Source organism: Notechis scutatus, chromosome 5, assembly GCF_049901735.1.
Source record: "Notechis scutatus isolate UNSWTSFEM ecotype Mainland chromosome 5, rNotScu1.2, whole genome shotgun sequence".
Lineage (NCBI taxonomy): Eukaryota > Metazoa > Chordata > Lepidosauria > Squamata > Elapidae > Notechis > Notechis scutatus.
Window position 1 is genome coordinate 775,462 of NC_142013.1, and position 13,339 is coordinate 788,800.

General features: G+C 51.0%; 1 protein-coding gene and 1 long non-coding RNA gene across 3 annotated transcripts in view; both read left to right on the forward strand.

Moving 5' to 3' along the window:
* LOC148130324 (uncharacterized) overlaps positions 1 to 13,339 on the forward strand; it is a 99,005-nt gene that overhangs the window by 26,799 nt on the left and 58,867 nt on the right. The gene's annotated exons all lie outside the window — the stretch shown is intronic.
* INPPL1 (inositol polyphosphate phosphatase like 1) overlaps positions 1 to 13,339 on the forward strand; it is an 80,363-nt gene that overhangs the window by 8,157 nt on the left and 58,867 nt on the right. The window contains 1 exon segment of the mRNA XM_087967479.1: positions 3,033 to 3,321. Coding sequence (XP_087823605.1) covers positions 3,033 to 3,321 — 289 coding nt within the window.

A 13,339-nucleotide genomic window follows, 5' to 3' on the forward strand; every position in this document is an offset into this window, starting at 1 on the left:
TCCATTGTTTGGCGCTCAGCCTTCCTTGTGGTCCCACTTCCACAGCCATGCATTGCAACTGGGAAAAACCATCGCTCGGGGTCAATGGGAGTATGTTTTCTGGCTCTCCCACCAAAGCTGCCCGCCCCCCTCGTAGCTAAAATCACCACCACTGCAGCTTTCCTGGACCAGCTATCCTTGGTCAATAGTTGCCCAGACACCCTAGTCAGCTCCTGTCTTGACTGCTGCGATGAGCTCTACCTGGGGCTGCCCTTGAAGGATATCTGGAAACTTCCATTGGTTCAAAATGTGGAGGATCCCTGCCTGTTTTGTGCCAGGCTAGATCTTGCAGGAGCTGTACTGGCTGCTGATTTGCTTCTGGATCCAATTCAAGATATCCCAATATTTGAGGGTCTGCCCCAAAGAAGAGGGGGATCCAATTCTTATCCAAAGCCCCTGAGGGCAGGACAAGAAAAAATGGGTGGAAACTCATCAAGGAGAGAAGCAACCTAGAACTAAGGGGAACATTTCCTAATAGTTAGAACATTTGATCAGTGGAACTGCTTGCCACCCAGGAGTTGTGGGTGCTCCATCCCTGGAGGCTTTCAAGAAGAGATTGGACAGCGAGATTGTCTGGAACGGTATGGCTTCCCCTGCTTGACCAGGGGGTTGGACTAGAAGACCTCCAAGGTCCCTTCCAACTCGATTCTATTCTTTACAGCCTTTCGTGGTTTCAGGCCAGGTTATTTGAAAGACGGTCTTTTCCCAGTGACATCTGATACCTGACCCACCAAGAGCCCTGAAGACAGGATTTGGCCAACAGGCATGGAGACCCCAGAGAGATACGGAGCCCATCAAGGGGTTGGTCTTAGCGCATGGCTCTCATGGGCCCCACAGCATTGCTCCAAGGGCTCCAATCACAATTGGGATAACACACGATTTCTTTTTCCAAAGTCGCTCAACTTCAATTTGTAAGTCCCGGTACTGTGTGATTTTTTTCTTGCTGCGTGTCTACAATTCGGTGCATCACCAGGTATTGCAATGTATTATTATGTATTATGTATTATGTATTTATTATTATTATTATTATTATTATTATTATTATTATTATTATTATTATTATTATTATTATTATTATTATTATTATTATTATTATTATTATTATTTATTTATTATTATTATTATTATTATTATTATTATTATTATTATTATTATTATTATTATTATTATTATTATTATTATTATTATTTATTTATTTATTTATTTATTAATTATTTATTATTATTATTACCATCATCATCATCATCCTCATCCTCATCTTATCATCTTTCCAAACCCGATCAAGAAGGGATTCATCCTTCGGAGCGAAGTTGCCATTCAGATTTTATCTGTCTCTTTTTCCACCAGAGCAACTGACCAGGCGGTTCCTCCAGAGCGCCCATTATTTTCCAAGATGAGCCACAGAGACATTTCCACTTTTGAGCGGCTTCCAACTTTTGCAGCCAGGAGTCGGGAAGACACAACATGGGGAGTCCTGGACTTACGACCCCAGCTGAGTCCATTGCCGAGGAAAACGTTTATTCAATGAATTTCACCCCATCTTACGACCTTCCTTGCCACCGTTGTTAAGGGAAGCGCTGCAGCTGAGAAGGGGGGCAAAACCTTCCTTGACAAACGTCTCGCTTAACGACAGAAATGTCGGTCTCCCTTGTGGTCGTAAGTTAAGGACCACCTGTCCCATTTCAGACAAACCAGATGTCCAGTGTCTTTTGAAAAAGTGGCCTTCCACCCTATACCGGCCTCAGCTAAAGTAGGGTTAAACTAGGTTTGGGGCTGGCTCTCTTGCGGAACCCAAGCCTGGTTTTTGCACGATTGGGGGCAGGGGACCCCGATCTTTGAGGGGCTGCCCCAGGGAGGAGGGGGGTGGGCTTTATTTTCCGTAAGGTCCGAAGGGTGGGGGGCGGGAAACAAGGATCAACAGTTAGGAAGCTGCTGGAAACTCGAACTAAGGAGGCATTTCCCCCGGCAGGGGCCTGGACCAGAAGCCCCCTCCCCCCAAATCCCCTCCTGCAGTCCTCCGATGTGTTTGCGAAGCCCCCCCCTCTTCTCACCGAGGCTGCGCGTTTGCTCCTGACACACTTTGATGGAAGGAAGGCAGGATCCCGCGCAGCCCGAGACCCTGGCCCGAATTCGCTAGGCCCCTCCCCAAGTTGGCAAGACTCCCCCTCCCCCAATTCCCCAGGGACCCCCCTCTTTCCATCACGGACCCTCCCACCCACCCACCCACCCTCCGAGTTTCCCCCTTAAAGGGGGCTGGCGGCTTCAGGAAGGTCCGGACCAAAAGCGGAGCCTCCCCTCCCCTGCGCGGCTTTTGTGGGGGTGGGCTCCTCGGCTCCCCTCCCCGCCCCGTTTCCCCTGGCCTCTGGAGCGATGCCCTCTAGGTACCCCCAGCGGGGCTGATTTCCCCGCTTGCGCCCTCCCCGAGACCCCTGGCCCGAATGGGCTAGACCCCTCCCCACGTTGGCAAGACTCCCCCTCCCCCAATTCCCTCCACCACCCACCCACCCTCCCTCCCTTAAAGGGGCGGGGGGCCCCTCGCGGCTTCAGGAAGGTCCGGGCCGAAAGCGGAGCCCCCCTTACTCGTCTTTTTGGGGGAGGGGGTTTCCTCGGCTACCCGCGAGGTTCCCCCTGGCGAGGTTCGGGGCGATGCCCTCTAGGTAGCCCCCGGCCGGGCTGCTTTGCCCGCTTCTGCCCGCCTGGCCAACCCGGCGCCCGCCCGGCTGGAGGAGAGGGCCGCCCCTTTGGGAGCCCCCGGCCCCGCCTCCTCCCCAGCCGAGGGGCCGCCCCAGGAAGCGGAGGCCGGCCGAGCTCCCCCGGCGGCGCTTCGGGGACCGCGCGGCTTCTTCCTCCTCCTCCTCCTCCTCCTCCTCGGGGCCCCGCCGGGCGAGCCTCCCCTGCGCCCGAGAAGCGCTGAGCGGCCGCCGAGGGCCGGGAGCCCGCAGCCTCCTCCTCGGCGGCGGCGGCGGCGATCAGGCCGGCCGGAGGGGAATAAGCGGCCGGGGTCCCGGGCGGCCATGCGGCGCTGGGGGCGAGGCGGGCGGCGGCGGGGGGGCACTCGGCCCGCCCGCCTTTGTTGAGCGGCCCCGCCCCGGCCTGGGCCGGCCATGGCGGCGGCGGCGGCTCTGGCCCCTTCTCCGGCCGGCCGGGGTCGGCGCCGCTCTGGTACCACAAGGACCTGAGCCGGGCGGCGGCCGAGGAGCTGCTGGCGCGGGCCGGGCGGGACGGCAGCTTCCTGGTGCGGGACAGCGAGAGCGTGGCCGGAGCCTTCGCCCTCTGCGTGCTGTGAGTCGGGGCCGCGGGGGGGCCGGGAGGGCCGGGAACCGCCTGCGGGGAAGCCCCCCCAACCCGCCCCACCTGCCGGGCCGAGCGGCCTCGGGCCCCGCTCGCCTGCCCCCCTCGCCGCCCCGCAGGCTGGCGCTGCGGTCCCGGGGTGCCGACCTCCCGCCCTGCAAGGCGAGACGAGCCTCGGGGGCGGCCAAAGGCCAGGCTCCCTCCGGGACCGCTTCCCCCGCCCAGGAAAGCTCCGGGCAGCTGCCAGGGAGGCGGGTAGGGAAGCGCCGCCTCGGCTTTCCAGCCGGAGCCGCTCAGCGGCTTCTGCAATGCGGAGGTTGCGCCCGGGAGCCGAAGTCCAAAAGTGTCCCGGGGCTCCCGAGTCACCTGCGGCCTGGAGGCGCCTTCGGGGCTTTGGGTGCGTTGGGCGTCCCCCAGACCCAGCTGGCCACTTTTGAGGCTGGCGGACTTCAACTCCCAGAATCCCCCAGCAGCAGCAGCAGCAGAGCTCAGGGACCAGCGGGGCTCTTTGGGGTCTCCAAACCTGGCACCTTCTGAAGCCTCCTGGACTTCAACTCCCGGCTAGGCTGGCTGGGGGATTCTGGGAGTTGAAGTCCACAAGAGACCCTCTTTCAGGCCCCTCGAGGCTTCCTGGCCTTGTGTGGTGGGAGCCGTTTCAGAGGTTGGAGGGGGAGGGAGGGAAGACAGCTGTTGCCTCCCCCACATCTGGCCTCCAGCCTCCCCCCTTGTGATGTCCTCCTGGGGCTCTTCCTGCCCAGAATAGATGGAGGGGGGAGGGGTGGCTGCCAGCCCCTCTCTGCCCTCCCTGGATCCCAAGAGGGGTGGGATGGGACCCCCCCCCTCAGCATCTTCCCAGCACTTGGGGGGTGGGCGGGAGAGAGAAAAGCAGGTAAAATGAAACCCAGGGAGACCCAGGATTATCTGGGAGAGGAACTTTTATTACTTAGGACTGGCTGTTTGGGGGGGGGGGTGTTTCAATCTTGGGGAGATTATCGCAGGTTTGATTTTCCACTCATAATGGGATACCGGTCACTGGTTGGACCGGACTGTCCAATAGTGATTGTGGGAGGCTGGGAAGGTGGAGGAGTGGGGGTGGGGTTCTTTGTGGCACTGGGTGGGCTTCCCAAGTAAGCTTTGCAAGGGTCTCTCTCCCTCCTTCCTCTTCCTCCCTTCTTCCCTCCTCTCCTTCTCTCCTCTTCCTCCCTCCCTCCTGCCTTCCTCCCCCTTTTTATTTCCCTCTATCTCCTTCCCTTTCTTTCTTTCTTTCTCTCCCTCCCCCCTCCCTCTCTGTGTCTCACACTCAGAAACACACACACACACACACACACACACACAGGAAAACTCTGCAGGATTTCCGCTGGTGCTGATGCCTGCCCAGTGAGTAAGGACTCCCTGACCACAAGCCTCCTTCTGGCCTTCTCACTGCCGTCCCTGCAGCAGATCCTGGGCTCAGCCCCTCCTGCTGGAAGTGGGGTGTGTGTGTGTGTGTGTGTGTGGCAGCTGCCAAACGGGAGAGGAAAGTGGCTGGAAGGGACACACACACACACACACTCTCACTCACTCACAGTGCCTGGGATTCTTTGGTGATGTAGCCATTCCTGCTTGTCCAGGGACAGACTCCATCCTTCACACACACACACACACACACCCCACCAAACCTCAAGCCCTGGTGGCTGCTGGAACAGGGTGGGTGGGAGGGTGGGTACCCCAGGTGGAGAGGAGAGGGAGCAGGGCCAGGTCTGGTGCCAGCTAGTTTCCCCTCGCTTTTGGTTGGGCACAGCCTGTCGCGTTGGTGGGGCGGATGAAGAGGCCGCTGGACATTGGCTGAGCCAGTCAGGGAGCCCCGCCAGAGGGGGGGGGGAAATAGAAAGCGGTCTGTTTTTTTTTTGACCCTTCTCATGACAGCCACACACACCCCTTGGCACCTCCCCAGAGCTGGCAAAGATCCCCGGGGTGAGAACACGAAGGAAACATTGGCAGGGCTGCGTGTGTGCCAACCGCCTCATTCTCCACGCCTCTCGGCTGGAACCAGAAGTCCCGTCTTGGAGAATCCCAGAATGCCAGAGCTGGAAGGGGGCCTAGAGGTCATCCAGTACAGGCCCCTGACCAAGGCTGGAGATCTTAGGCCAGGTTGGACAAAGGGCTGTCCACTCCCTTCCTAAAAACCTCTTGCGATGAGTCACCCACAACCTCTGGAGACAAACGGGTCTCTCTGTCCCTCTCTAATCTGTCCATCTATTCATCTGTCTGTCTGTCTATCTATCTATTTTCTGTCTGCTATCTGTCTCTCTCTCTTTCTCTCTCTCTCTTTCTCTCTCCGTCTCTTTCTCTCTTTTGCTCATTCTTTCTCTCTGTGTGTGTCTTTCTTTCTCTCTCCCCCTCTCTCTTTCTCTCTCTCTCTCCTCTCTTTCTCTTTCTCTCTAATCTGTCTATCTGTCTGCTGTCTGTCTCTCTTTCTCTGTCTCTCTCTTTCTCTCTCGCTCTCCCTCTCTTTCCCTCTTTCTCTCTTTCACTCTCTCTCTCCCTCTCTCTTTCTCTCTCTCTCTTAATCTCTTTCTCTCTCTCTCTTAATCTCTCTCTCTCTCTCTCTAATCTGTCTATCTATATCTATCTATCTATCTATCTATCTATCTATCTATCTATCTATCTATCTATCTATCTATCTATCCATCCATCCATCCATCCATCCATCCATCCATCCATCCATCCATCTAACATGTTATCTATCTAATATATCATCTTTACCTACCCCGTTTCCCCAAAAATATGACCTTCCCTGAAAGTAAGTCTGGACTTTCTGGTTTTTCTTTGAAGATGTTTTGCTTCTCATCCAAGAAGCTTCTTCAGCTCTGACTGGACGGTGGGGGATGGAAGGATTTATACGGCATCACCCGTCTCCAATCTCCAACGCCGTCTTTTCAGCAGTTCCAAGACGGCTCCCCACCCATTTGCACCACTCAGGGGACCCTGAGGACGCAGAGAAACCCCCAAGTGCTTCAACCAGGGGTGAAAGGCTGCCGGTTTGGCCTGGTTCGACTGAACCGGTAGCAAAAATTGCTCCCCATTTGGCCAATCTGGTAGTCAAAAAAGCTCCGATGATCAGCCGAGAGGAAAACAAAGAGGAAAGTGCAGGATTGGGCCCCCACCCGCTCCCTGTGCTTTTCTCGGCTTTGGCGCTGCAGGCCTCAGCTGGCGGGAAAGCTGTGGGTACGCAGGCGTGAGGTGCGCAATCCTGAACCGGTAGGGAAACTGGTAGGATCCACCACTGGCTTCAAGGACCCTCTCGAAGGATGCAAATGACCAGTTCTGTCTGCAAGGAGTGTCAATCCTTCCATTCTCCACCATCCCAGTCAGAGTCGAAGAAGCTTCTCGGAGGAGGAGGGAAATGTCTTCAAAGAAAAACCAAGAAAGTCCAGTTGCCTCTTGAAAAGAAAAGCACCTCTGGGACTTTGGAGACTCAGCGGATCCCCGCTTCTCTGGGACAACTCACCCACTATGGGAAGAGAGAGAGAGACCAGGATGGACCCCCAGTGGTTCCTCTTCCATAGGGGAGGAGGACCCCCAGTTCCGCTTTTGGAAAACTAACTTTCCGTTTGGAATAATTACAGCTGCAATTCAATGCAACCTGATAAAAAAAGAGAACTGCCTTATGAATCTCTCCCTCCCTCTCCCTCCCTCCCTCCCTTCTCCCTCTCCCTCTCTCCCTCTCTCTCCTTCCCTCTCCCTCTTTCTCGCTCATTCCTGCTCCCTCCTGTCCCTCCCTCCCTCTCCCTCTTTCTCGCTCTCATTCCCTCCCCTGTCTGTCCCTCTCTCTTCCTTCCTCCCTCTCTCTTTTTCTCTCCCTCCCTTTCCTCTCCCCTCTCTCTCCCTCCCTCCCTCCCTCTCTTGCTCTTATTCCTCTCCCTCTCTCTCTCTCCCTTCCTCTCTCTCTCTCCCTCCCTCTCCTTTCCTCTTCTCTCTCTCCCTCCCTTCCTGCCCTCTCTTGTCTTATTCCCTCCCTCCCTCTCTCTCCCTTCCTCCTCTCTCTTTTCTCTCCCTCCCTCTCCTTTCCTCTCCCTCTCTCTCCCTCCCTCCCTCTCTTGCTCTTATTCCCTCCCTCCCTCCCTCTCTCTCCCTCCCTCTCCCTCTTTCTCGCTCTCATTCCCTGCCCTCTGTCTGTCCCTCTCTCTTCTCTCCTCCCTCTCCTTCTCTCTCTTTCTCTCCCTCCTTCCTCTCTGTTTCTTGCTCTCATTCCCTCTCTCCTCCCTCTCTCTTTCTTGCTCTCTCTCTCTCTCTCTCCCTCTCTCAAATTCCCAGTGAGCTGGATTCCTCCACATCCTTCCCTCCCTCGCTGGGGGAGGCCAGATAAAAGAAATAACATCCTTTGGAAGAAAGTGATAGATTAGAGGAAGTTTTCTAACTGGTCTTCTAGCCTCTTGCACGCTTCTCCTCCTGGCCGGCTCCTGCTGCGTAGCTGGGATGAAGTGTGCAAATTCCGTCTGCGGTGCTAAAATGGGGCAGGAATTCCCACGGTGTCCCAGGAGGGCTTGGATGACCCGCCTTGTGCGAATGGGCTCGCTTGCCAAGCCATATAATATAGCATGGTTTGCAGGTAGTCCTCAGTTTATGGCCGTTCATTTAATGACAATTCCATTTTACAGCGGTACTGGGAAAAGTGCAGCTAATCCTCAACCTACAAACATTTGTTTAGTGACCGTTCAAAGTTACAAGGGCCTGAAAAAAGTGACCAATGACCATTTTTCACACTTATGACCATTGCACCCTCCCCGTAAAATTCAGACGCTCGGCAACTGACTCGTAGTTATGACGGTTGCAGCGTCTTCCGGGGGTCACGTGATCCCCTTCTGTGACCTTCTGACAAGCAAAGTCCATGGGGGGGGGGAAGCCAGATCCACTTAACGACCGTGTTAATAACAGCTGCAAGTGATTCACTTGTGACAAGAAGGGTCGTAAAATGGGGCAAAGCTCACTTAACAACTGTCTTGCTTAGCAACGGAAATGTTGGGCTCAATTGGGGTCATAAGTTGAGGACTACCTGCATTTTTAAAAAAAATATTTCTGCGTTAAAAGTGTGTTTGGCCCGTGTCAAAAACACTCAGACCAATCCCCTCAAAATACAAAATTACAGGTAATAATGGAGGGTGATTATCACAATTGTAACGTCTGACAGTCATACATAGGGCACCTTACCTGGTTTTATGTCCTTTTTTGCTGCGGTCATTAAATGAACACAGTCGTTAAGCAAACCGATGGTTTGCTGTTTGTCGGTTTTGCTGAAAACTGAAAAATGTAAAGTGCGCTTTAAACAGCTGGAAATGCAGCCACGTAACTGGGGGAGGTAATGTCATAAATCCTACCTCAGGGAGGCTTGTCATAACTCTGAAACATCACCAAGCAACCCATCCCTTAAGGCACGGACTATCTATAGTTTCTTCCTCTCTGCCTTTCCTAACGTGACCGTAAATTTTGTTTATCCCAATCTGGACTTTGTCCTGAGCGAGGATCTCAGCTTGCAGCTGTTCCTGTTTGTGCATATGCTAAAAAAATAATAAAAAAAACCACACAAAGGTGTGTGTGTGGTTTTTTTTTAAAGGTGGAATTGTGCATCACCTGGGCTGGCGTTGCAGCACAATTCTTTCAACCCAGAGCTGAAAATCTTTCACAGGTCACATTTTTTATTGTGGTTATTAGTAACTTTAAGCAGACAAGAGTTGGCTTCATTTTTTGTTTATTGCACTTTCTTTCCCAAGAAGTTGTCGTTTTAACCAGCTTGTTGGCAAAAAGTGTCGTATTTAGGGTAGATTTATGTTGTTGTTTTTACTTTTTGCTCAAGGAGCATGGACAAGGAGGTAGGATTTCTTCTGTGACCAGAATAAAATTATTTCTCATCTTGGTTCTGTAAGACGATGGGGAAAAACCGCTCCTTGGTTTTGCCTGCTTAAAAGGCCATATAGCTAGTTCTTACAACTGTCCGTTTAATGACCATTCAGAGTCACGACACCTGAAAGTTATAGTAAAGGAAAGACATATCTAATTATTCACGTATTAACTGCAGCTAGAATAGTGTTTGCCCAAAACTGGAAAAGTGAAAAGATTCCCGATAGAGGACAATGTGATTAGGAAAATATTAGAATGTGCAGAAACGAATAGATTAACACTGTCAATTAAAGGAAAAGAACAACCTGAATATTATCTGATATGGGAATTATTTTACCAATGGTTAGAAAAGAACAATGGAAATTAGAAATTAAATACTGTATATGAACCTAGAAGATATATATAAATAGGGTCTATATGAATATAGAGAGGAAGGAATTAAAAAGGGGAAAGTTACAATGATAAGATATATTATGTATATCAGTTCAAAGTAAGAATGTAACGTAACTGTTGTTATGGTAAGGAAATTGTATTAACCACAAATATTATGCACAAGATATTTGAACCCAGATGAAGTAAATGGAACATTTCTAAAATAAAATAAAAAAATTTACGCACACACAAACACACACACACACACACACACACACACACGAGTCACAACACTGCTGGAAAAAAGTGACCGAAGACTTCTTGTTGCACTTATGACTGTTGCATTGCAGCATCTCCAGGGTCATGTGAACAAAATTTGGGTGCTTGGCAACCAGCAATTGTTTTATAATGATAATAATTATGGCATGATGGTTGCATTGTCCCAGGGGTCATGTGACCCCCATTAATTTTCAACCTCCCCCCCCCCCCCATCAGCATAGTCAATGGGGAGGGGAGCTTAACAATGGCATGATTCGCTGAACAACCGTGAGAAAATGAGGTTCTAAAATAGGGCCTGACACGCTGAACGACGGCATCACTTATAGACTGGACGTTCCAATCCCCATTGGGGTTGTAATTTGAGAACTATCTGTGCTGGCATAAACTTGGGAATTCGGGGAGTTGAAGTCCACATGTCTGAAAGCCACCAAGCAAGGTTGAGAAATACTGGCCTAAGACCAGGAGTCTCCAACCTTGGCCACTTTAAGATTTGTGGACTTCAACTCCCAGAATTCCCCAGCCAGCCAGGAATGATAGAGTGGAAGAGATCAGAAGGGTCATCTAAATCAAGGATCTTCAAATTAAGACAAATCAGAGATCTCTAACCTGGGCCACTTTAAGACTTGTGGACTTCAACTCCCAGAATTCCTCACCCAGTTGGGAATGATAGAGTTGGAAGAGACCAGAAGGGTCATCTAAGTCAGGGGTCTCCAACCTGGGCCACTTTAAGACTTCAACCCCCAGAATTCTTAGATGAACCTGCCTTAGATGACCCTTCTGGTCCCTTCCAACTCTATCATTCATGGCTGGTTGGGGTACTCTGGGGGTTGAAGTCCACCAGTCTTAAAGTGGCCATGGTTGAGAAACACTGGACTATATAATTAGTCCTCGACTTACAACCACAATGAAGCCCAGGGGTTTGCTAAGGAGAAAATTTGTTAAGTCAGTTTTGCCCCATTTTACAACTTTTCTTGCCCTGTTTGTTAAGTGAATCACTGCAGTTGTTAAATTAGTAACAGTGGTCATTAAGTGAACCTGGCTTCCTCCATAGCTTGTCAGAAGGTCACAAAATATGGTCCCATTGGGACATTGCGATCGTCGTAAATTTGAAGCGGTTGTCGAGCATCTGACTGTAGATCATTTCACCGTGGAGATACTGCAACGGTCATAAGTGTGAAAAAACAGTCATAAGTCACTTTTTTCGTTGCTGTTGCAACTTTGAACAGTCACTAAATGAAGTCTTGCAAGTCGAGGACTGCTTGTAGTTCAAAGCAAAAACCATTTTTTTTCTAGCATCTAGTTTTTTCTTCTTCTAGCTTTCAAAACCACAACTCATAAATTCATTTTTGTCTGCTTCATGCAAAGCACCTCCGAGTTTCCAGTCAGCCGTAAATGTAAATTCTGCCTTTTCCCTAACCAAATAATTTCATTTAGCCATCTCTGCCAGTGCCGTCACCTTCGCCAACTATTGACCCCAGGAGGGGCTGGTGCAAACCGCCATAGTTCAGCTTCAGTGCTTTTTACCTAGATGCTTTTTTTTTTCTTTTCTCCTGCTGATGGTGTTTTATTTTAAGTTTCCTTTTTGGGTTTGACAAAGTTTCCAGACTGACAGTTTTTGAATAAATTGTAAATATTAAAAATACAGGTCCAGTGCAGAAGGAGAAAGGCTATTTTGGGCAATGGGTGTGGGGCAGCAAATGGTAAATATTTTAAGGGGCTAGAACCAAGGAAGTTTCCCCTCCCTATAGACCCCTGACCCACTAAGACCGGGGTCCCCAAACTTGGCCACTTTAAGACTTGTGGGGAATTCTGGGAGTTGAAGTCCACAAGTCTTAAAGTGGCTTCAGGCTGGAGACCCCTGACTTAGATGACCCCTCTGGTCTCTTCCAACTCTATCATTCATGGCTGGCTGGGAATTGTGGGCGTTGAAGTCCACAAGTCTTAAAGAGTGGCCCAGGTTGGAGACCCTGACTTAGATGACCCCTCTGGTCTCTTCCAACTCTATCATTCATGGCTGGCTGGGGAATTGTGGGAGTTGAAGTCCACAAGTCTTAAAGTGGCCCAGGTTGGAGACCTGGTGTAGGCCAAGAAGCAACAGAACAGCTGGCCTTCTGGAATTATGGATCCTCCTTCTCAGGAAGTTTCACTTGAAGTTCAGCCAGATTTTTCTATGGGGTGATCTGAAGATTCCTTGCCTTACCAAGGGGGTTAGATTGGAAGACCACCAAGGGATCTTCCGTCCCTGGATTCTGGGATTCCATGAGATGCCTTCCTAGGCCACCCTGCCCAAATAGATCTTCAGAATGCCACTTTGTCTGGAGATGGATTTGGGGTGAGTTTACTTGGTGGAAGGGAAGAGGTGGACGGTGAAGTCCACAAGTGTTAAAGTTGCCAAGTTTGGAGAACCTCCGCGGTAGGAGCTTCCTCTCTTCAAAGTTGGATTGCAAGAGGAGAGGAAAGGGACGGGGAAGAGGGGTCGTTTTTCAGGATTAAGATCTGGATTTACAAGGCCATGGACCTAGGCCTGTGGGGCAACGAACCCCTGAACCTTGCTGCCTCCCTCCTTGTGTCACCAGAAGCCCCCTACCCTGCATTTGAAGGGGGAGTGTCAGAACTCCTAGCAGAGTTTCATATGCACCCCTAAATTTGACAAAGCAAAATGGCGACCGAGAATTCCTGTAAGGTGGTTGTGTTAATTTCAACCCTGATTGCTAGATAGTCAACTTTCCCAAAAGATCAGGAGACGTTTCCATTTCAACTCTGACTGCTTTCCCAAGATCAGGAAAAGTATCAGTTTCAACTCTGACTTTCCCAAGATCAGAAGTGTCCATTTCTACCCTGATTGCTGGATAAAATGAACATTCTTAGGACCAGAAGGGGGTGTCAATTTCAATCTTGATTGTTAGATAAAATTAGCTGTCCTGGGATCAGGTGGCATGTCAATTTCCACTGATTGAAATCACCTTTCTCAGCCTCAAAAGAGGTTGGTGCTTCATGGTTGATGCCATTATGTGTCCAGTTGCTGCTGTTGACTGTTTTGAGTTTGAGGCTCTGCCAGAACCCAGCCCTGAACAACTGAACACCAACTGGTGCAGCAGGGCCCTTCTCTTCCAAACACCCATTTAGCGGCCGCCATAAATGCCACTTTACCCCCAAGGCCTGTTATTACCGTGCCAGCTTTAGCTCAGCTCTGGATTTTCGAGGCTGCTGTGCAAATTGGGCTTTGAAAAAGCAATGTTTCCCAGCCGTGCGCCAACCTCCCTTGTGCAAACTCCTTGGAAACCTTCAAGCTGCTTCTGCTAAAAAGGGGAGTGAGTGTGTGTGTGTGGGGGGGGGGATATTTAGTCAAGGGAATGGGGTGGTGGCTTCAGTTGTGGTTTGAAAAATATCACAAGAAGGCAGTGTCTTTTTTCCTTTCTCTTTCTTTTCCCTCTTCGAATCCCCAGGAGGGAATATCTCTCTCTCTCTCTCTCTCTCTCTC